The sequence below is a fragment of the Oncorhynchus masou genome, chromosome 31 (assembly GCF_036934945.1).
Source record: "Oncorhynchus masou masou isolate Uvic2021 chromosome 31, UVic_Omas_1.1, whole genome shotgun sequence".
Lineage (NCBI taxonomy): Eukaryota > Metazoa > Chordata > Actinopteri > Salmoniformes > Salmonidae > Oncorhynchus > Oncorhynchus masou.
The window spans coordinates 48,862,711-48,887,692 of NC_088242.1; the positions used below are offsets into that span (position 1 = coordinate 48,862,711).

Genomic DNA, 24,982 nt, shown 5'->3' on the forward strand with positions numbered 1-24,982 from the left:
CTGTCCGGACCTCTGGCAGTCTCTATGGCGGTGCCACAGGGTTCAATTCTTGGACCGACTCTCTTCTCTGTATACATCAATGAGGTCGCTCTTGCTGCTGGTGAGTCTCTGATCCACCTCTACGCAGATGACACCATTCTGTATACTTCTGGCCCTTATTTGGACACTGTTAACAACCCTCCAGGCAAGCTTCAATGCCATACAACTCTCCTTCCGTGGCCTCCAATTGCTCTTAAATACAAGTAAAACTAAATGCATGCTCTTCAACCGATCGCTGCCCGCCTGTCCAACATCACTACTCTGGACGGCTCTGACTTAGAATACGTGGACAACTACAAATACTTAGGTGTCTGGTTAGACTGTAAACTCCCCTTCCAAGACCCATATCAAACATCTCCAATCCAAAATTAAATCTAGAATTGGCTTCCTATTTCGCAACAAAGCATCCTTCACTCATGCTGCCAAACATACCCTTGTAAAACCGACCATCCTACCAATCCTTGACTTTGGCGATGTCATTTACAAAATAGCCTCCAATACCCTACTCAACAAATTGGATGCAGTCTATCACAGTGCAATCCGTTTTGTCACCAAAGCCCCATATACTACCCACCATTGCGACCTGTACGCTCTCGTTGGCTGGCCCTCGCTTCATACTCGTCGCCAAACCCACTGGCTCCATGTCATCTACAAGACCCTGCTAGGTAAAGTCCCCCCTTATCTCAGCTCACTGGTCACCATTGCATCTCCCACCTGTAGCACACGCTCCAGCAGGTATATCTCTCTAGTCACCCCCAAAACCAATTATTTCTTTGGCCGCCTCTCCTTACAGTTCTCTGCTGCCAATGACTGGAACGAACTACAAAAATCTCTGAAACTGGAAACACTTATCTCCCTCACTAGCTTTAAGCACCAACTGTCAGAACAGCTCACAGATTACTGCACCTGTACATAGCCCACCTATATTTTAGCACAAACAAATTCCTCTGTCCCTGTATTTAATTAATTTATTTTGCTCCTTTGCACCCCATTATTTTTATTTCTACTTTGCACATTCTTCCATTGCAAATCTACCATTCCAGTGTGTTACTTGCTATATTGTATTTACTTTGCCACCATGGCCTTTTTTTGCCTTTACCTCCCTTATCTCACCTCATTTGCTCACATCGTATATAGAGTTGTTTATACTGTAATTTTGACTGTTTGTTTTACTCCATGTGTAACTCTGTGTCGTTGTATGTGTCGAACTGCTTTGCTTTATCCTGGCCAGGTCGCAATTGTAAATGAGAACTTGTTCTCAACTTGCCTACCTGGTTAAATAAAGGTGAAATAAAAATAAATAAAATGGACTTTCAGAGGTCCGGACAACAGGCCCTCCGATTTGACACACTGCACTCTATATGAGAAGTAGTTAGTGAACCAGGCGGGGCAGTCATTTGAGAAACCGACGAGAAACCTGTATGCTGTCTCGTCATTGTTTTTAATCAGGCCTACCACTGTTGCGGCGTCAGCAATCTTGATGATTGAGTTGGAGAAGTGCTCAGTCATGAGTGAACAGGGATTACAGGAGGCTGAGCACTCACCCCTGTGGGGCCTCTGTGTGAGGATCAGCTTGGCGACGGTATTGTCTACCTTCACCAACTGGGGTTGGCCCGTCAGGAAGTCCAGGACCCAGTTGCACAGGGAGGGGTTCAGACCCGGGGCCCTGAGTAATGAGCTTGGAGGCACTATGGTGCTGAAGGTTGAGCTGTTGTCAATGAACAGCATCCTTACATAGGTATTCTTCTTGCCTAGGTGGAATAGGGCAGTGTGCAATGCAATGGCAATTGCGTCTATCTGTTGGGGCTGTATGCAGATTGTAGTGGGTCTATGGTGTCAGGTAAGATGATGGTGATATGATCATTAATTGTTCCCTCAAAGCACTTCGTGATTACAGGAGTGCTTTGGGGCGAAGTCATTTAGTTCGGTTAACTTTGCTTTCTTGGTTACAGGAATGATGGTGGACGTCTTGAAGCAAGTGGGGACCATCTACTGGGATAGTGAGAAATTTAATTTGTCCATAACTCCAGCCAGCTGGTCTGGGCATGCTCTGAGGACACTGCTTTGGATGCAGTCTGGGCCGGCAGCCTTGCAAGGGTTAACTTGTTTAGATGTCTTACTTGCTTCAGCTAGGGAGATCAGGAATACACAGTCCTTGTGAGCGGTGGGGGTCCACATCGGTGGCTCTGTTGTTTTCCTCAAAACAGGTGTTTAGCTTGTCTAGAAGTGAGGCGCAGTGTCTGACGTGGCTGGCTTTCCCGTTATAATCAAGGGTTGTCTGGAGTCTCTGACACATGCGTCTCGTCTGAGCTGTTGAATTGTGACTCCACCTTCTCTGTACTGACTTTTTGCCTCCGATTGCCTTTCAGTGGTCGTAGTTGGTCTGTTTGTAATAGTCAATGTTCTCAGGCACCTTACTGTAGTTTGCATTTTCTGTTTTGCGAGAATGCTGCCATGTCTCACTGGTTTCTGAAATGGATACGTTTTCATCACAGTAGGAACAACGTAACCTATGGGCTTCTGATGAACCCAGTCACCGAGTCAATGTATGTTTGAGAAGATCCACTGAAGACCGTTGCATTATTTGGTGATTCCATACTTCCACTTAAGTAGAATTTTTACTCCGATTTGACGTCAATGCACAACTAAGTACATATTAGAATTAGCAGCGAATCCTTACTTCCTTTTACAGTGCATTTGTAAAGTAAAGATTCCTACTTTTTCCAGATTTTGTTACATAACAGCCTTATTCAAAAATGTATTTAATAAAATCCACAATACCCCATAATGACAAAGCATTTTTTTTGCTTTTTTAGCAAATGTATTAAAAATGACAAATAGATACCTTATTTACATAAGTATTCAGACCCTTTGCTATAAGATTTGAAATTGAGCTCATGTGCATCATATTTCCAATGATCATCTCCCAAACTTATTCCATTTAATTAAGAATGATGAACCACCAAGATGGAGGGGGAAAAAAAGAAACAATTTAATCAATTTCATAATAAGACTGTAACATAATAAAATGTGGAAATTAAGTCTGAATATTTTCCAAATGCACTATTTGTGGGAAGCATCCATTTTCATTACATGTTTGTTAGTGAGTAAGCATGAGTGTCCTAGATAATGGATGCATCCCAAATGACACCCTATTCACTACGCAGCCCAGGTCTTCAGCCTCCTTTCTGTTGAGCACCAGTGGGGTCAGGCCAGTATCTTCAATTGAGCTCAGTCCCTAATGTCCCATAACCACACTCCCAGCACATTGAACAGGACTCTCTGAGGAGTGGTCAGCCACATAGAGTAGACCTGGCATCAGCGCTTTGAAAGGCCAGCTTAGTAAGTCCTCTGCCTAGTCATGTCCCATGTCACCTCATAGCAATAGGAACCAGATGTTTAGCACCCAGTTAATGAAGGTATGTGGTTCTTTAGCGTGTTAAGGTTATTTTTATACTTTGTTGACGATTACACACTCATTTATCGATTTGTTTTAGTTATCTTCAGGATGAGTAGGCAATTTAACTCTGCCTACTGTAGGCCTATAGTATGTCTTTATAAAGTTGAATGTAAATACTGTATGTAAAATGTATGAGCATGTAAAAAGTCACATTTCTGTATTTTATAAAGTCATAACCTAATCAAATATTCAAATTACTATAATGATGAAAATACAAAGTGTTGTATGTGTTATTCAATTTTATGTTTGTTCAGACTGAATGATGGCCAATGTCACAATTTGGGTATGGAACACAGTTGAATGTTTTTGCCTATTAGTTTCACTGTCCACAGGCTGTAGTAGTCTTTTTTTAATATACATGTTTTTTTTTACCTTTATTTTACTAGGCAAGTCAGTTAAGAACAAATTCTTATCTTGCGGAATGTCCCTGAATGCATTTGTTATCCTACCCACATGTATCTCTTTCTTCTACAGAAACTGGTCACCCAGATGAAACAGGACCCACAGGTAAATACAATTTCAGTTAATTGGTTTGTTTTCAGTAGACTGATGGTGCCGATAGGATTTGCAGCTCTGTTTCTACCTCCTAAGCAACTTTGCAGGATTTATTTAGTAGTTATTTCTTACATTATTAGCCCAGAACGTTTTTTGCATTATTACATACAGCCGGAAATAACTTTTGGATATCAGAGCGGCGGTAACTCGCCAGCATTCCGGCCAGGAATACGACTTTCCCGAATTGGATCCGAATTCGTATCCCCAAGGCAATTTAACTTATCCCCGAGGCTGCTCCAAGACGCCACCGGTAGAGAAGAGGTATTCGGAATGGACTTGTCGTCTGACTCAAGGCGTGCACACCATCCACCGCTTCCAAGTGTATTACTTGTTAATGTTCAGTCCATGGAAAATAAAGTAGACAAACTCAGGGCGAGGAGCTCCTTCCAGAGAGACATCAGGGACTCTAACATACTCTGTTTCACGTAATCATGGCTCTCTCCGGATATACTGTCCTCATCTGTACAGCAGCTTAAATGGGCTACTTCTTTGTGAGTTAATGAGGAAGCGGAACACCTCTCCATTCAATTTTTTTGTTAGAAAATACAACTTGTTGGAAAATAATTTGAAATTGACAAGTTGAAAAATAGTCTATAGATCACAAGCAGGCAGCGTGTGTTAACTGTCCTGTTGCGTAACAGTCACATTTTGGAACAGTGAGTGCATTCTGACATCACGTGCATAAAACAACTCACCCTGGGGTGACCGTTAGAGATATTTGGAACCCACAAAAGGTTAACTATGCATGGTGTGATTGTGGTAACATACAGGAACTCAAGCCCCTTTGTTCACCTGACCTAGAGTACCTCACAATCAAATGCCGATCACATTAGCTCCCAAAGAATTGTCTTTGGTTATCGTCACAGCCGTGTATATTCTTCCCCAAGCCGATACCACGACGGCCCTCTAGGAACTAAACTGGACTTTGTGCAAACTGGAAACCGCATATACAAAGTGTATCTAAGAAAATTCAGGTAGCATTTACAGTGGGGAGAACAAGTATTTGATACACTGCCGATTTTGCAGGTTTTCCTACTTACAAAGCATGTAGAGGTCTAATTTTTTTATCATAGGTGCACTTCAACTGTGAGAGATGGAATCTAAAACAAATATTCAGAAAATCACATTGAATGCTTTTTAATGTATAAAAGTTAGCCACCCCTAGCCATAAGAAGTTAAATTAAAGAAGCAATAAAACGAGCCTTTAGACTAGTTGAGTATCTGGAGCATCAGCATTTGTGGGTTCGATTACAGGCTCAAAATGGCCAGGAACAAAGAACTTTCTTCTGAAACTCGTCAGTCTATTCTTGTTCTGAGAAATGAAGGCTATTTCATGCGAGATATTGCCAAGAAACTGAAGATCTCGTACAGCGCTGTGTACTACTACCACCTTCACAGAACAGAGCAAACTGGCCCTAACCAGAATAGAAAGAGTGGGAGGCCCTGGTGCACAACTGAGCAAGAGGACAAGTACATTAGAGAGTGTCTAGTTTGAGAAACAGACACCTCACAAGTCCTCAACTGGCAGCTTCATTAAATAGTAACCGCAAAATACCAGTCTCAACGTCAACAGTGATGAGGCGACTCCGGGATGCTGGCCTTCTTGATGTCCTTTTAGTAGTGGTTTCTTTGCAGCAATTCGACCATGAAGGCCTGATTCACGCAGTCTCGTCTGAACAATTGATGTTGAGATGCGTCTTGCTTGAGCTCTGCGACGCATTTATTTGGGCTGCAATTTCTGAGGACGGTAACTCTAATGACCTTATCCTCTGCAGCAGAGAACTGTGTCTTGTGGCAGTCCTCATGAGAGGCAGTTTTCATCATAGCGCTTGATGGTTTTTGTGACTCAACTTGAAGAAATTTTCAAAGTTCTTGAAATTTTCCCAATTGACAGACATTCATGTCTTAAAGTAATTTGTAAGTCACTCTGGATAAGAGCGTCTGCTAAATGACTTAAATGTAAATGTAAAATGTAATGGACTGTCCTTTCTCTTTGCTTATGAGCTGTTCTTGCCTTAATATGGACTTGGTCTTTTACAACAACAAAAAACTACCTTGCCACAACAACAGATTGGCTCAAACGCATTAACATGGAAAGAAATTCCACAAATGAACCTTTAACAAGGCTCGCCTGTTAATTTAAACACATTCCAGGTGACTACCTCATCAAGCTGGTTGAGAGAATACCAAGGATGTGCAAAGCGGTCATCAAGGCAAAGGGTGTCTACTTTGAAGAATCTCAAATATAAAATATATTATGATTTGTTTCACTTTTTTGATTCCATGTATGTTATTTCATAGTTTTAACGTCTTCCCTATTATTCTACAATGTAGAAAATAGTACAAATAAAGAAAAACCCTTGAATGGGTAGATGTCCACATTTTTCACTGGTACTGTAAACTCTCGGTCCCAGCTTTGATGCACCTGTACTGACCTCGCCTTCTGGATGATAGCGGGTTGAACAGGCCGTGGTTCGGGTGGTTAATGTCCTTGATGAATATTTTGGACCTTCCTGTGACGTAAATATCCTGGAAGGCAGGCAGTGTGCCCCCAGGGATGCGTTGGGCAGACTGCCCCACCCTCTGGATAGCCCTGCGGTTTCGGACAGTGCAGTTGCCATACAAAAGGGGTGATACAGCCTCACCGGATGCTCCCAATGGTGCATCTGTCAAAGTTTGTGAGGGTCTTCGGGGCCAAGCTAAATTTCTTCAACCTGAGGAGGCACGGTTGAGCCTTCCTCACAAGACTACCTGTGTGTACACTGAGTACTTGAAGATTTCCACCTTCTCCACTGTGGCCCCGTCGATGTGGATCGGGGCGTGCGCCCGCTGCTGTCTCCTGGAGTCCACAATCAGCTTCTTCGTCTTGATGTTGAGGGAGAAGTTATTTTCCTGGCACCACTCCGCAAGGGCCCTCACCTCCTCCCTTTAGGCTGTCTCGTCATTATTAGTAAATCAGGCCCACTACTGTTGTCTGCAAAAGTTGATTTTATTTTTTTACCACTTTTTTTTATGGTATCCAATTGGTAGTTAGTCGTCTCATCGTTGCAACTCCCGTATGGACTCGGGAGAGGCGAAGGTCGAGAGCCGTGTTTCCTCTGAAACACAACCCAACCAAGCTGCACTGCTTCTTGACACAATGCCCACTTAACCCTGTAAGCCAGCCGCACCAATGTATCGGAGGAAACACCGTACACCTGGCGGCCGTGTCAGCATGCACTGCGCCTGGCCCGCCACAGGAGTTGCTACTGCGCTATGGGACAAGAACATCCCTGCCGGACAAACCCTCCCCTAACCTGGACAACGCTGGGCCAAATTGTGCACAGCCCCATGGGTCTCCTGGTCGCGGCCGGCTGTGACAGAGCCTGGACTCGAACCCCGAATCCCCAGTGGCACAGCTAGCACTGCGATGCAGTGCCTTAGACCACTGCGCCATTCGGGAGGCGTGTCGTCCAACTTGATGGTTGAGTTGGAGGTGTGCATGGCCATGCAGTCACGGGTGAACAGGGAGTACAGGAAGGGGCTGAGCATGCACCTTTGTTGAGCCACTGTGAAGAGGCATCAGTGTAGTAGAGGTGTTTCCTACCTTCACCACACACCAGGAAGTCCAGGATCCAGTTGCATAGAGCTGGATTCAGACCCAGGGCCCGAGCTTAATGATGAGCTTGGAGCTGTAGTCAATGAACATCATTCTTACAAAGGTATTGCTCTTTTCTAGATGGGATAGGGCAGAGTGCAGTGCAGTTGCGATTGCGTCATCTGTGGATTGATTGGGGCGGAATGCAAATTGCAGTGGGTCTAAAAAGGTAAGGTGAAGATGATATGATCCTTACCTAGCCTCAGAAAGCACTTCATGATGACGGAAGTGAGTGTTATTGGGCGATAGTCATTTAGTTTGTTCCTGTACCCAAGAAAGTGCAGGTAACCAATGGTGGGGACAGCAGACTGGGATAGGGAGAGATTGAATATGTCCGTAAACACTCCAGCCAGCCGGTCTGCGCATGACGTGGCTAGGTATGCCATCTAGCCCCGGCAGCCTTGCGAGGGTTAACACTCTCTAAAATGTATTACTCCCATCAGCCACGGAGGAGGAAAGCCCCCAGTCCTTTGGGAGCAGGCCGCGTCGATGGTCCTCAAAGAGGGCAAAGGTGTTTTAGCTTGTCCGGGAGCAAGACGTCAGTCTCCGCGACGTGGCTGGTTTTCCCCTCGTAATCCATAATTGTCTGGAGTCCTTGCCACATACTGAATTGCGACTCCAACTCTCTGTACAATCGTTTTTCCTGTTTGATTTTCACCATATTCTCAGTCACCTGGCTGTGGTTAAATGTGGTGGTTCGAGCTTTCAGTTTTGCGAATAGTGCCATCTATCCACGATTTTTGGTTTGGGTAGGTTTTTAGTCGTCAGTGGGAACAACATCCCCTATACACTTCCTTGTGAACTCGTTCAGTGTATACATCAATGTTATTCTCTGAGGCAAGCCAGAACATATCCCAGTCCACATGATCAAAACAATCTTGAAGCATGGATTCTGATTGGTCAGACCAGCGTTGAATAGACCTTAGCATGGGTACTTCCTGTTTGAGTATCTGCCTATAGGAAGGATCAGAATGGAAGTCGTGATCTGATATGCCGAAGGGAGGGCGGGGTGGGCCTTGTAGCCATCCTGGAAGTAAGAGTAACAATGGTCGAGTTTTTAACTTCTTGCGTCGAGCAATCCCGTATCCAGGAGCGTAATCATAGCCTCAAGCTCATTAGCATAACGCAACGTTAACTATTCATGAAAATCGCAAATGAAATGAAAGAAATATATTCACTCACAAGCTTAGCCTTTTGTTAACAACACTGTCATCTCAGATTTTCAAAATATGCTTTTCAACCATCGCTACACAAGCATTAGTGTAAGAGTATTGATAGCTAGCATAGCATTAGCCTAGCATTCAACAGGCAACATTTTCACAAAAACAAGAAAAGCATTCAAATAAAATCATTTACCTTTGAAGAACTTCGGATGTTTTCAATGAGGAGACTCTCAGTTAGACAGCAAATGTTCAGTTTTTCCAAAAATATTATTTGTGTAGGAGAAATCACTTTATTCATCACGTTTGGCTAAGAAACTCAAATTCAGTCATTACAACGCCAAACTTTTTTCCAAATGAACTCCATAATATCGACAAACATGGCAAACGTTGTTTAGAATCAATCCTTAAGGTGTTTTTCACATCTATTCGATGATAAATCATTCGTGGCAGTTGTTTCTCCTCTGAAGAAAATGGAGAAATGCACGCAGCTGGAGATTACGCAATAATTTCGACGGAGGACACCAAGCGGGCACCTGGTGAATGTAGTCTCTCTATGGTCAATCTTCCAATGATATGCCTACAAATACGTCACAATGCTGCAGACACCTTGGGGAAACGACAGAAAGTGTAGGCTCATTCCTGGCGCATTCACAGCCATATAAGGAGACATTGGAACACAGCGCCTTCAGAATCTGGGCCATTTCCTGTTTGAAATTTCATCTTGGTTTCGCCTGTAGCATCAGTTCTGTGGCACTCACAGATAATATCTTTGCAGTTTTGGAAATGTCAGTGTTTTCTTTCCAAAGCTGTCAATTATATGCCTAGTCGAGCATCTTTGTTACAAAATATCTTGTTAAAAACTGGAACGTTTTTTTTATCCAAAAATTAAGAGCGCCCCCTATATCGATGAAGTTAAAGCGTGAGTACTACAGGCAATTGGTTGATATACAGTGGGGAGAACAAATATTTGATACACTGCCGATTTTTGCCGATTTTCCTACTTACAAAGCATGTAGAGGTCTGTAATTTTTATCATAGGTACACTTCAACTGTGAGAGACGGAATCTAAAACAAAAATCCAGAAAACACATTGTATGATTTTTAAGGGGCAGTATTTTCACTTTTGGATGAAAGGCGTGCCCAGAGTAAACGACCTCCTACTCTTTGCCAGATGGGAATATATGCATAGTATTATTACTGGTGGATAGAAAACACTCTGAAGTTTTTAAAACTGTTTGAATTATGTCTGTGAGTATAATAGAACTCATAGGGCAGGCAAACTTCCAAACAGGAAGTGGAAATTCTGGGGCTGGTTGATTTTCAACTCATCGCCTATTCACAACCCAATAAGATATGGATCTGTTCGCACTTCCTACGCCTTCCATTAGATGTCAAGTCAGTAGAACATGGAATAAAGCCTCTAGTGTGATGTGGGGCCGGATGGGAGGGGAATGAGTCACTGGTCTGGCAGAATGCCAGTTCCTGGTTACGCGCAGTGCTCGTTATATCTTCATGTATTCCATTACTCTGTAGACAAAAACGAATGCTCCGGTTGGAACGTTATTTGATATATATGATAATAACATCCTGAAGATTGATTCTCTACTTAGTTTGACCAGTTTATTCGACCTGTTTTTGTCCGAGTTCGCCTGGACCGGCATCAGCTTTTGGACATGTGAGCTAAACGTGCTAGCAAAAGTAGCTAATTGGACACTAGTAATGGACATTATCGAACAAAACAACAATTTATTGCGGAACTAGGATTCCTTGCACTGCATTTTGATGAAAGATTATCAAAGGTGAGGGAATATTTATGATGTAATTTCGTATTTCAGTTGACTCCAACATGGTGGACAAATGTATTTACGTCTGAGCGCCGTCTCAAATTATTGCATGGTATGCTTTTTTCTAAAAGTTAAAAAAATTTGACAAGTGTATCTTTCGTCAAAGTTTATGATGAGTATTTCTGTTATATGACGTGGCTCTCTGTAATTACTCCGGATAATTTGGAGGCATTTCTGAACATGGCGCCAATGTAAACTGCGGTTTGTGGATATAAATATGCATATTATCGAACAGAACATGAATGTATGGTGTAACATGTCATATGAGTGTCATATGAGCGTCATCTGATGAAGATTATCAAAGGTTAGTGATTCATTTTATCTCTAATTCTTCTAAGATTTCAAAAGAACTTTACGGAAAAAGCAAACCATGCAATAATCTGAGTATGGCACTCCGATATAAGCCAAACAGATATGTGCCATGTTGGAGTCAACAGAAGTCAGAAATAACGTTATAAATATTCACTTACCTTTGATCTTAATCTGAATGCACTCCCAGGAATCCCAGTTCCACAAATGTTTGATTTGTTCGATAAAGTTCATCTTTATGTCCAAATACCTCCTTGTTGTTAGCGTGTTCAGCCCAGTAATCCAAATTCATGACACATGAGCAGACAGTCAAAACATTCTCTTACAGTCCGTAGAAACATGTCAAACGTAGTGTAGAATCAACTTTAGGATGTTTTTATCATATCTTCAATAATGTTCCAACTGGAGAATTCCTTTGTCTTCAGAAATGCAATGGAACTCAAGCTAACTCGCACGTGAATGCGTGTCACGAGTTCATGGCACTATACCAGACCACTGACTCATTCAGCTCTCATTCCCCCCTCCTTCACAGTAGAAACTTGAAACAAGGTTCTAAAGACTGTTGACAGTCTAGTGGAAGCCTTAGGAAGTGCAATTTGACCCCAAGGACACTTTTCGATAGGCCAAGAGTTGAAAAACTACAAACCTCAGATTGCCCGCTTCCTGGTTGGATTGTTCTCAGGTATTCGCCTGCCATATGAGTTCTGTTATACTCACAGACATCATTCGAACCGTTTTAGAAACTTCAGACTGTTTTCTGTCCAAATCTACTAATATATGGATATATTAGCAACTGGGACCAAGTAGCAGGCAGTTTACTCTGGGCACGCTTTACATCCAAACGTGAAAATGCTGCCCACTATCCCAAACAGGTTATTAATCAGAACAACAGTTTTCAGCTGTGCAAACATAATTGCAAAAGGGTTTTCTAATGATCAATTAGCTGTTTAAAATGATAAACTTGGATTGGCTAAGAAGTAGCCATTGGAACACAGGAGTGTTGGTCGCCTCTATGAATATATTCCAGCTACAGTTTCAATAGTCATTTAAAAAATTAATAATGTCTACACTGTATTTCTGATCTATTTGATGTTGTTTTAATGGACAAGAAATGTGCTTTTATTTCAAAAACAAGGACATTTCGAAGAGACCCAAACTTTTGTGTGTGTGTGTTATTTTATTCACAATGAATGGAAGATCAAATTTTGACCCTCAAAAGGTATACTTATTTTTGGATTTTAGGAACAGCCTCCAAGATCTGATGCTAAGGGAGGATTGATAGATTTCCAATCGAATGAAATCCTTCTGCGGGCTAATGGGGAGGCAATGGCATGCAGAGCTGTCTGTCAGAGATTGATTGTTTGGTACTCTGAAAAAAGATTTCTGCACTTGGCTGCAACTTTATTTAAAACCCTTTCTGAAGCATTTGATATATAGTAAAATAAGTCAAATGTAAGTGAACTGGAGAATACTCAATCTCTGACATTCCAGTTGAAGTGTGCTGGTTAGGGGAGTAAATTTCTCATAATGGAGGGAAGACTAGGTATATTGGTGATATTGGACCCTTAAATATTTAAAGCCAGACTTGGACATATGAAATGGAATAGTATCCGTGGAATTTGTAATGCTAATTCATTAATAGGAAAACATTCACCTTTTGAGAAATTCAATTTATAACCTGAAAACACACCAAACCTACGCATTAGGCCCACTACCACAGGGACACACACTTCATGTTCTTATATATATATATAATAAGGGTTCTATCGCCAGGGCAAATAAGAGTGGACATTGGATATCCACGGCATGTGGCCCTTGATAATGGGAAATACTGTGAACAAAGTTTTTTTCTAAGTACTGATGCCTTTGGTAATGAGTACAACTGTCCGACCCAGGAAATTAAGTTTGCACCAATGCCAAATTTTCCCATTACAGAGAATAAATATTCCCATTCTACCCTGTCAAATGCCTTCTCCGCATCTAAAGAGAACTACTTCAGGAACGTCCGAAGATGCAGGAGAGTATGACATTAGGCCGACATCAAATGTAAGAAAAGGAGTGTCGACCCTTAATAAACCCTGTCTGATCTGTTATGTCTGTCATAGTGGATTCTAATCGAGAGGCAAGCAATTTTGCTAATACTTTTGCATTTAAAAGTGAGATCGGTTTCAAACATTTCAAGCAGGTGGTGGTGGAGTTTGGCATCAAACATTGTAGAATTCAATTGGGTAGCCATCTGGGTTAGCGATTTTCCACTTTGCATTGCTGTTATTGAATGAATAATCTCTAACTGCAAAGCTAGATCCATTCCCTCTCTTCTCTGTATTTAAGGGTATTACTTTCCAAATTGTCGAAATCATTCATAATTGAATTGTCTTCAGGTCATTCTGATGTGTATAGATCATAATAAACATTTGATAGTAGTATTGATTTCAGAAGGACTGCTTAAGACACCTGAGATGTTGTGAATTTGAGGGACCAGCTGTGAGGCAGATTTGCACTTGAGTATATGAGCTAGAAGTCAACGAGCCCTTTCCCTATATTCTTAAACAGAACAAGTAGCTGCAGCTCAGCCTTATCTGTGGATAGTAAATTGTACTGAGTTTGAAGACTCCTTTGTAAAGTTCTGGTGATGGAGAGGCGGAATATTGTTGGTCTAATTCCAGAATTGCATTGATCAGCTGTTTTTAATTTTCCGTTTATTGAGATGCGAGGAATAGGAAATTATTATTAACAACTTTAAGTGTGTCCCAAAGTGTAGATCGGTTCGGTTTTATTTGTTTCAATAAAGACAGCAATTGCATTTGATAGAATGGTGCAGAATAAATTGTTTGAAAGTAGGTTAAGTCTCCATGTGGGGGTCTGTATAGTTCATTGAGAATGAGAGGTCGAGCGATTTTATTTTATTTTTATTTCACCTTTATTTAACCAGGTAGGATAGGTAGGCTAGTAGAAAGTTCTCATTTACAACTGCGACCTGGCCAAGATAAAGCATTTAGTTTTAGTTTTTATTCGAGCGATTTTATTTTATTTTTATTTCACCTTTATTTAACCAGGTAGGCTAGTTGAGAACAAGTTCTCATTTACAACTGCGACCTGGCCAAGATAAAGCATAGCAGTGTGAACAGACAACACAGAGTTACACATGGAGTAAACAATTAACAAGTCAATAACACAGTAGAAAAAAAGGGGAGTCTATATACAATGTGTGCAAAAGGCATGAGGAGGTAGGCAAATAATTACAATATTGCAGATTAACACTGGAATGATAAATGATCATGTACAGGTAGAGATATTAGTGTGCAAAAGAGCAGAAAAGTAAATAAATAACTGTGGGGATGAGGTAGGTGAAAATGGGTGGGCTATTTACCAATAGATTATGTACAGCTGCAGCGATCGGTTAGCTGCTCAGATAGCAGCTGCAGGTATTTTTCCATGGAATTTAGAGAAGAATGCAAGCTTCCATGAACGATATATCAATGAAGAGATATGTGAAAAAACACCTTGAGGATTGATTCCAAACAACATTTGCCATGTTTCGGTCGATATTATGGAGTTAATTCGGAAAAAGTTTGACGTTGTAGGTGACTGAATTTTCGGTTCGTTTCGGTAGCCAAATGCGATGTACAAAACGGAACGATTTCTCCTACACACAGACGCAGGACACCGGGAGGACACCTGGTAAATGTGGTCTCTTATGGTCAATCTTCCAATGATATGCCTACAAATACGTCACAATGCTGCAGACACCTTGGGGAAACGACAGAAAGGGCAGACTTACTCCTCTCGCATATATATATAGCCATATAAGGAGACAATGGAAAACAGAGCCTCAAAAATCCTGCTCATTTCCTGGATGCCGTCTCATCTTGGTTTTGCCTGAAGCTCACGTTCTAGGGCACGCACAGAAAATATCTTTGTAGTTCTGGACACGTCAGAGTGTTTTCTTTCGAAAGCTATCAATTATATGCGTAGTCGAGCATCTTTTTGTGACAAAATATCTTGTTTAAAACGGGAACGTTTTTCATCCAAAAATGAAATAGCGCCCCCATAAGCATCAAGAGGTTAAATAAATGTCATATTTCAGTTAGTTTTCTGTGCAAATTTATACAAAAATACAAACTGTTTTTACTTTGTCATTATGGGGTATTGTGAATAAATTGAGTAAAAACAAATTTAATCAATTTTAGAATAAGGCTGTAACGTAACAATGTTGAAAAAGTGAAGGGGTCTGAATACTTTCCCGAATGCACTGTATATACAGTAGAATATTAGTGAAGACATACTATGAAATAACACACATGGAATCATGTAGTAACCAAAAAAGTGTTAAACAAATTCAGATTCTTCAAAGTAGTCACCATTTGCCTTGATGACAGCTTTACACACGCTTGGCATTCTCTCCACCAGCTTCATGAGGAATGCCTTTCCAACATTCTTGAAGGAGTTCGCACATATGCTGAGCACTTGTTGGCTGCTTTCCAGTTGAATGCATTCAGTTCTACAATTGACTAGATATTCCCCTTTTCTTTCACTCTGCGGTCCAACTCATCCCAAACCATCTGTTGGGTTGAGGTCGTGTGATTGTGGAGGCCAGGTAATCTGATGTAGCACTCATCACTCTACTCCTTGTTCAAATAGCCCTTACACAGCCTGGAGGTGTGTTGGGTCATCAGACAAAGGGACAGATTTCTACCGGTCTAATGTCCATTTCTGGTGTTTCTTGGCCCATGCAAGTCTCTTATTGGTGTCCTTTAGTAGTGGTTTCTTTGCAGCAATTTGACCATGAAGGCCTGACTCCTGTAGTCAGTCTCATCTGAACAGTTGATGTTGAGACGTGTCTATTACCTGAACTCTGTAAAGAATTGATTTGGGCTGCAATCAGAGGTGCAATTAACTCTAATGAACTTATCCTCTGTATCAGAGGTAACTATGGCTCTTTTCTGTGGTGGTCCTCATGAGAGGCAGTTTCATCATAGCGCTTGATGGTTTTTGCGACTGCACATTTTTGACGTTCTTAATTTTACACATTGACTGACCTTCATGGCTTAAAGTAATGGTGGACTGTTATTTCGCTCTGATTATTTCAGCTGTTCTTGCCATAATATGGACTTAGTCCTATTTGGTAAAAGACCATCTTTTGTGTACCAACCATACCTTTTCATAACATAGCTGATAGAAGGAAAGACATTAAGAAGGAAAGACATTCCACAAATGAACTTTCAACAAGGCACACCTGTTAATTGAAATGCATTCCAGGTGAAGACCTCATGAAGCTCCAACTGTCAGAGCAGCTCACAGATTACTGCACCTGTACATAGCCCACCTATAATTTAGCCCAAACAACTAGCTCTTTCCATACTGTATTTATTTTATTGATTTATTTTGCTTCTTTGCACCCCATTATTTTTATTTCTACTTTGCACATTCTTCCACTGCAAATCTACCATTCCAGTGTTTTACTTGCTATATTGTATTTACTTTGCCACCATGGCCTTTTTTTTGCCTTTACCTCCCTTATCTCACCTCATTTGCTCACATCCTATATAGACTTGTTTATACTGTATTATTGACTGTATGTTTGTTTTACTCCATGTGTAACTCTGTGTCGTTGTATGTGTCGAACTGCTTTGCTTTATCTTGGCCAGGTCGCAATTGTAAATGAGAACTTGTTCTCAACGTGCCTACCTGGTTAAATAAAGGTGAAATAAATAAAAAGGTGGTTGAGAGAATGCCAAGAGTGCAAAGCTGTCAAGGCAAAGGGTGGCTACTTTGAAGAATCTCCAATATAAAATATATTTTGATTTGTTAACACTTTTATTTGGTTATCACATGATGCCAAATGTATTATTTCCTAGTTTTTGATGTCTTTACTATTATTCTCAATGTAGAAAATTGGTGTCCAAACTTTACTGGTACTGTATGTGTTTGTGTTTTTATATATATATATATATATATACACACTTTATTCTCCAGACTATGACATTGCTCGTCCTAATATTATATATTTTGTAATTACATTATTATTACTGCCCTGTTGAAGCTAGGAACACAAGCATTTTCCCACACCGGCAATAGCATCTGATAAATGTGTATGCGACCAATAAAATTAGATTTGATTTGAAATGTTTCCACAAAATTGTGACTAGCTCCAAATGGTGTTTTGACATCTGGATAGTTTGATTAAATAAATGTTTGTACTGATTTCCGTTCATTTGTAGATGTGTGTGCATGTGAAACATCAGTGTGGAGACATAAATATTCCAATTTGAAATAAAGTAGTTTTGGTTGAAATGAACCAAACTGCCTTTTCAAGTGAACCTGGATGTACAGTTTTGGAACTTGGTATGAAAGTGCCCTAAAAACAGCTTTGCCTTCCTTTGCAGAATGCTGATCTGAAGAAGCAGCTCCACGAACTTCAGGCTAAGATCACAGCGCTTAGCGAGAAGCAGGTATTTCAGGAGATGATGCTGACACAACACAAGGCTGTTCCAGGTTGCTCTACACAAGAGCAGACGCACCAATATTGATATGCGTTTGAGAAACATGATTTTTACATATTAAAATGTGTAACCAGTTGGTCCTTTTAGACAGACTAATTTGTTTCTTTAACCATCATATTCGAAGATACGCACAAATTAATCATTTATGTTTATTTCATTTAAGGCTTTATAAATCCCAATGAGTAATTTGTCACTCCCTCTGTGCAGAGCTGTGTGCATGGGCAAGTGAACATGGAATAGACACGCACACAAACATACTGTTACACAGCTAATGTCTTGTGATGGATGCTCTGAGGTAGAAATGAAAGCACATTATTATTTGGAATGTGTGTTCTCTTCCCAATGTGCTCTGTCTCTGTTAGCAGTATTCTGCCCACTGTGAGGCTCACCTAGTGTGACTTCCACAACGACTTGTTTTCCTGCTGCTTTCTCCATTCTGTCAAGGGAGCTGACTAATTAATGTGGTTTGTGACACACTGACTGTTCTCTGGAACAATTCAAAGAACATATTCAATATATAGAGTGGTGGCTCTTTTAGTTAAAGGGATACTTCGGGATCTACATCCCCAGAGTCAGATGAAATTGTGGATCCCAGTTTTATGTCTCTCTGTCAAGTATGAAGGATCTGATACCCATAGACTTCCAGCCATTGCACTAGTTAGCATTGGCTTGCAATACTACCTATAACGTCCTTCATACTGGACACCGAGACATAATGGTATCCATGAGTTCTTCTGACTGGGGTAGTAGATACTTTTTCTTGCCACTGTATGTGAACCCTTTGGAATTACTTGGATTTCTGCATAAATTGGTCATCAAATTTGTTCTGATCTTCATCTAAGTCACAACAATAGACCAACCTAGTGTTCTTTTATAATAGCACACATTATTGTATTCAATATAGACATTTAAACATTCACAGTGTAAGTTGGAAAAAGTATGTGAATCCCTAGGCTAATGAGTTCTCCAAAAGCTAATTGGCGTCAGCTAACCTGGAGTCTAATCAATGAGACGAGATTGGAGATGTTGGTTAGAACTGCCTTGCCCTATAGAAAAACACTCACAAAATCTGAGTTTGCAATTCACAAGAAGCATTGCCTGATGTGAACCATGCCTCAAACAAAGGAGATCTCGGAAGACCTAAGATTAAGAGTCGTTGACTTGCATAAAGCTTGGAAGGGTTACAAAAGTATGACAAAGCTCAATGAGGTTAAGAAGTGTCAGCTAAAGACTTAAAGAAATATCTGGAAGATGCTAACGTCTACGGTTCATAAAACACTAAACAAGAATTGTGTTCATGGGAAGACACCACAGAAGAAGCCACCGCTCTTCCAAATTCTGAAGTTTTCAAAAGTGCACCTGAATGTTCCACAGCGCTACTGGCAAAATATTCTGTGGACGGGTTAAACCAAAGTTGACTTTTTTGGAAGGAACACACAATACTATGTGTGGAGAAAAAAAAGCACAGCACACCAACATCAAAACCCCATCCCAACTGTAAAGAATGGTGAAGGGAGCATCATGGTTTGGACTGCTTTGCTGCCCCAGGGCCTGGACAGCTTGCGATCATCGACGGAAAAATGAATCCCCATGTTTAGCCTAACATTCTCCTGCAAAGTGTCTTTATATCTGTCTGCCAATTAAAGCTCAACAGATGGGTGATGCAACAGGACAACGACCCAAAACACAGTAGTCCTGACCTAAACCCGATTTGAGATGCCTTGGCATGACCTCGAGAGCCGTTCACACCAGACATCCCAAGAATATTGCTGAACTGAAACAGTTTTGTAAAGAGGAATGGTCAAAAAATTCCTCCTGACTGTTGTGCAGGTCTGATCTGCAACTACAGAAAATGTTTGCTTGAGGTTATTGCTGCCAAAGGAGGATCAACCAGTTATTAAATCCAAGAGTTCACATATACTTTTTCCCTACACTGGAAGTGTTTACACGGTGTGTTCAATAAAGACATGAAAACGTATAATTGTTTGTGTGTTATTAGTTTTAAGTAGACTGTCTATTGTTGTGACCTAGATGAAGATCACATTTTATGACCAAAGGGTTTACATACTTTTTCTTGCCACTGTAAATGGCCTAATTGCCAAAATCACAAAGTATCCCTTTTACGATCCAGGCTGTATCACATCCGGCTGTGATTGGGAGTCCCATAGGGCGGCGCACAATTGGCCCAGCGTCGTCCAGGTTTTGCTGGGGAAGGCCATCATTGTAAATCAGAATTTGTTCTTTAACTGACTTGCCTAGTTAAATAAAGGTGAAAAAAATGTGTTTAGTGTTGGGCTGTCCAAAAAATTGGATCTTGGTTGACTGAAAGTTGTCTGTTCTTTTGACCAGTCTTAGGTGTGTTTTTCCTTATGTAGATGTAACAGTATAGACTTTACGTCTGTCCCCTCGCCCCGACCTGGGCGCGAACCAGGGACGCTCTGCACACGTCAACAGTCACCCTCGAAGCATCGTTACCCATCACTCCACAAAAGCCGTGGCTCTTGCAGAGCAAGGGGAACCACTACTTCAAGGTCTCAGAGCAAGTGACGTCACCGATTGAAACGCTATTAGCGCGCACCACCGCTACCTAGCTAGCATTTCACATCCGTTACACTGACACACCTTTTAATAAAATCAACTATATGCATTGAGCTTGTCTGAGGGTTTAAATGCACTGTGTGATGAAATAAGACACACATGACTCAAAAGAGGGAGCCAGAGCAAGATAACCAGAAGAAAAAAATCCTTAACCTGACCCAATCATCCTTTTCCTGCTGGCTTTCTAATGTTACACTCGTAAATCAAATCAAATTTATTTATATAGCCCTTCGTACATCAGCTGATATCAGCTGATATCTCAAAGTGCTGTACAGAAACCCAGCCTAAAACCCCGAACAGCAAGCAATGCAGGTGTAGAAGTTGCTGGTAATAAGCTACACGAGTAGTCTGCAACTTTTTCTCATGTGGAATGCCAATTTATCTTATTTCCACTGATCTGCGTGCAAGTTATGGTTTTCATATGCACATTTTCATGGAACAGTTTAATTTGTAATAACATCTTCGTATCTCAAAATCATTGTCGTGTTTAATCAAAATTAGATCCAAATCTAAATTATTCAAACCTAAAATAACTTATATTGCCGTCTATGTAAAAAAATAGCTTCCATTAAAGCCAACAAATAAAAACATTACAGCCTGCAGGCAGAAAATATCCTGATTTAATAGAGAGAACAATTTATTTAAGTTATCTTTCATCACATTCCCAATGTGTCAAATGTTTACATGCTACCAAATACTAATTGAGTCTATTGCCTTTAAATTGTTTAACTTAGGTCAAACGTTTCGGGTAGCCTTCCACAAGCTTCCCACAATAGGTTGGGTGAATTTTGGCCCATTCCTCCTGACAGAGCTGGTGTAACTGAGTCAGGTTTGTAGGCCTCCTTGCTTGCACATGCTTTTTCAGTTCTGCCCACAAATGTTCTATGGGATTGAGGTCAGGGCTTTGTGATGGCCACTCCAATATCTTGACTTTGTTGTCCTTAAGCCATTTTGCAACACATTTGGAAGTATGCTTGGGGTCATTGTCCATTTGGAAGACCTATTTGCGACCAAGCTTCAACTTCCTGACTGATATCTTGAGATGTTGCTTCAATATATCCACATCATTTTCCTTTCTCATGATGCCATTTATTCTGTGACGTGCACCAGTCCCTCCTGCAGCAAAGCACCCCCACAACATGATGCTGCCAACCTCGTGCTTCACGGTTGAGATGGTGTTCTTTGGCTTGCAAGCATCCCCATTTTTCCTCCAAACATAATGGTCATTATGGTCATTATGGCCAAACAGTTCCATTTTTCTTTCATCAGACCAGCGGACATTTCTCCAAAAAGTACAATCTTTGTCCCCATGTGCAGTTGCAAACCGTAGTCTGTCTTTTTCATGGCGGTTTTGGAGCAGTGGCTTCTTCCTTGCGGAGTGGCCTTTCAGGTTCTGTTGATTTAAAGGACTCGTTTTACTGTGAATATAGATAATTTTGCATCTGTTTCCTCCAGCATCTTCACATGGTCCTTTGCTGTTGTTCTGGGATTGATTTGCACTTTTCGCACCAAAGTACATTCATCTCTAGGAGACAGAACGTGTCTTCCTGAGCGGTGTGACAGCTCCGTGGTCCCATGGTGTTTACTTGCGTACTATTGTTTGTACAGATGAACGTGGTACCTTCAGGCGTTTGGAAATTCCTCGCAAGGATGAACCAGACTTGTAGAGGTCTACAAGTTTTGTTTTTGAGTGCTTGGCTGATTTCTTTCGATTTTTCCAATGTCAAGCAAAGAGGCACTGAGTTTGAAGGTAAGCCTTGAAATACATCCACAGGTACACCTCCAATTGACTCAAATTAGGGCAATTAGCATATCATAGCATGACATTTTCTGAAATTTTCCAAGCTGTCAACTTAGTGTATGTAAACTTCTGACCCACTGGAATAGTGATCAGTGAATTCATTATAAGTGAAATACTCTAAGCAATTGTTGGAAAAAGTTACTTGCACAAAGCAGATGTCCTAACCGACTTGCCAAAACTATAGTTTGTTGTCAAGAAATTTGTGGAGTTGTTGAAAAAATGAGTTTTAATGACTCCAAGCTAAGTGTATGTATAAACTTCAAACCTCAACTGTATATACACTGCTCAAAAAAATAAAGGGAACACTAAAATAACACATCCTAGATCTGAATGAATTAAATATTCTTATTAAATTATTTTTTCTTTTCATAGTTGAATGTGCTGACAACAAAATCACAAAGATGATCAATGGAAATCAAATTTATCAACCCATGGAGGTCTGGATTTGGAGTCACACTCAAAATTAAAGTGGAAAACCACACTACAGGCTGATCCAACTATGATGTAATGTCCTTAAAACAAGTCAAAATGAGGCTCAGTCGTGTGTGTGTGTGTGTGTGTGGCCTCCACGTGCCTGTATGACCTTCCTACAACGCCTGGGCATGCTCCTGATGAGGTGGCGGATGGTCTCCTGAGGGATCTCCTCCCAGACCTGGACTAAAGCATCTGCCAACTCCTGGACAGTCTGTGGTGCAAGTTGGTGGATGGAGCGAGACATGATGACCCAGATGTGCTCAATTGGATTCAGATCTGGGGAACGGATGGGCCAGTCCATAGCATCAATGCCTTCCTCTTGCAGGAACTGCTGACACACTCCAGCCACATGAGGTCTAGCATTGTCTTGCATTAGGAGTAACCCAGGGCCAACCGCACCAGCATATGGTCTCACAAGGGGTCTGAGGATCTCATCTCGGTACCTAATGGCAGTCAGGCTACCTCTTGGCGAGCACATGGAGGGCTGTGCGGCCCCAAAGAAATGCCACTCCATGACTGACCCACCGCCAAACCGGTCATGCTGGAGGATGTTGCAGGCAGCAGAACGTTCTCCACGGCGTCTCCAGACACTGTTACATGCTCAGTGTGAACCTGCTTTCATCTGCTGCTGGGTTGTTGCCCTCCTACAGCCTTCTCCACGTCTCCTGATGTACTGGCCTGTCTCCTGGTAGTGCCTCCATGCTCTGGACCCTACGCTGACAGACACAGCAAACCTTCTTGCCACAGCTCGCATTGACCTGCCATCCTGGATGAACTGCACTACCTGAGCCACTTGTGTGAGTTGTAGACTCCTTCTCATGCTACCACCTAGAGTGAAAGCACCGCTAGAATTCAAAAGTGACCAAAACATCAGCCAAGGAGCATAGGAACTGAGAAGTGGTCTGTGGTCACCACCTGCAGAACCACTCCTTTATTGGGGGTGTCTTGCTAATTGCCTATGGGTCCTGTGTGGCTCAGTCGGTAGAGCATGGCGCTTGCAACGCCAAGCGTCGTGGGTTCGATTCCCGCTGGCGCCACCCATATGTAAAAAAGTAGTGGCCCCAGCCGACTTGTAAGTCGCTTTGGACAAAAGCGTCTGCTAAATGGGATATATTATTATTATTATTATTATAATTTCCACCTGTTGTCTATTCCATTTGCACAACAGCATGTGAAATTTATTGTCAATCAGTGTTGCTTCCTAAGTGGACAGTTTGATTTCACAGAAGTGTGATTGACTTGGAGTTACATTGTGTTGTTTAAGTGTTCCCTTTTTTTTTTTGAGCAGTGTGTTTCTGTACCAGTCAAGTTTGGACACATCTAATCATTCAAGGGTTTTCTTTATTTTATTTTTTACTATTTTCTACCATGTAGACATCAAACTATGAAATAACAGATATAGAATCATGTAGTTACCAAAAGAGTGACAAATAAATATATTTGAGATTCTTCAAAGTAGCCACCCTTTGCCTTGATGACAGCTTTGCACACTCTTGGCATTCTCTCAACCTGCTTCATGAGGTAGTCACCTGGAATGCACTTCAATTGATATGTGTGCCTTGTTAAAAGTTTATTTGTGTAATTTCTTTCCTTAATGCGCGTTAGCCAATCAGTTGTGTTATAACAAGGTAGGGGTGGTAGAAGATGGCCCTATTTGGTGAAAGATCAAGTCCACATTATGGCAAGAGCAGCTCAAATAATCAAAGAGAAACGACAGTCCACCATTTCTTTGAGACATAAAGAATATTTCAGTCACACAATTTATTAGGTGCTATAATGAAACTGGCTCTCTTGAGGACCGCCACAGGAAAGGAAGACCCAGAGTTACCTCTGCGGCAGAGGATAAGGTAATTCATTACCAGCCTCAAAGTTTCAGCCCAAATAAATGCTTCACAGAGTTCAAGTAACCGACACATCGCAACATCAACTGTTCAGAGGAGACTGTGTGAATTAGGCCTTCATGTTTGAATTGCAGCAAAGAAACCACTACTAAAGAAAACCAATAAGAAGAGACTTGCTTGGGCCAAGAAACACGAGCAATTGACATTAGACAGGTGGATATCTGTCATTTTGAGTCCAAATTTGAGGTTTTTGGTTCCATCTCCCGTGTCTTTGTGAGATGCAGAGTAGATGAATGGATGATCTCCGCATGTGTGCTTCCCACCGTGAAGCATGGAGGAGGAGGTGTGATGGTGTTTTGCTGGTGACACTGATTTATTTAGAATTCAAGGCACAATTAACCAGCTTGGCTACCACATCATTCTGCAGCGACACGCCATCCCATCTGGTTTGTGCTTAGTGGGACTATCATTTGCTTTTCAACAGGACAATGACCCAACACACCTCCATGCTGTGTAAGGCCAATTTGGACCGCAGAGTGAAGGAAAGCAGCTAACAAGTGCTCAGCCTATGTGGGTACTCCTTCAAGGGAACTCCTTCAGGCATTCCAGGTGAAGCTGATTGAGAGAATGCCAAGAGTGTGCAAAGCTATCATCAAGGCAAAGGGTGGCCACTTTGATTTGTGTAACACTTTTTTGGTAACTACATGATTCCATATGTGTTATTTCATAGTTTTGATGTATTCACTATTTTTCTACAT

General features: G+C 41.4%; 1 protein-coding gene across 1 annotated transcript in view; it reads left to right on the plus strand.

Annotated features, from left to right (window-relative positions):
* LOC135524047 (PHD finger protein 21A-like) overlaps window positions 1-24,982 on the plus strand; it is a 121,412-nt gene that overhangs the window by 21,685 nt on the left and 74,745 nt on the right. The window contains exons 4-5 of the mRNA XM_064951188.1: window positions 3,974-4,006; window positions 17,394-17,459. Of these exons, the coding sequence (XP_064807260.1) occupies window positions 3,974-4,006; window positions 17,394-17,459 (99 nt within the window). The remainder of the gene's footprint in view (window positions 1-3,973; window positions 4,007-17,393; window positions 17,460-24,982) is intronic.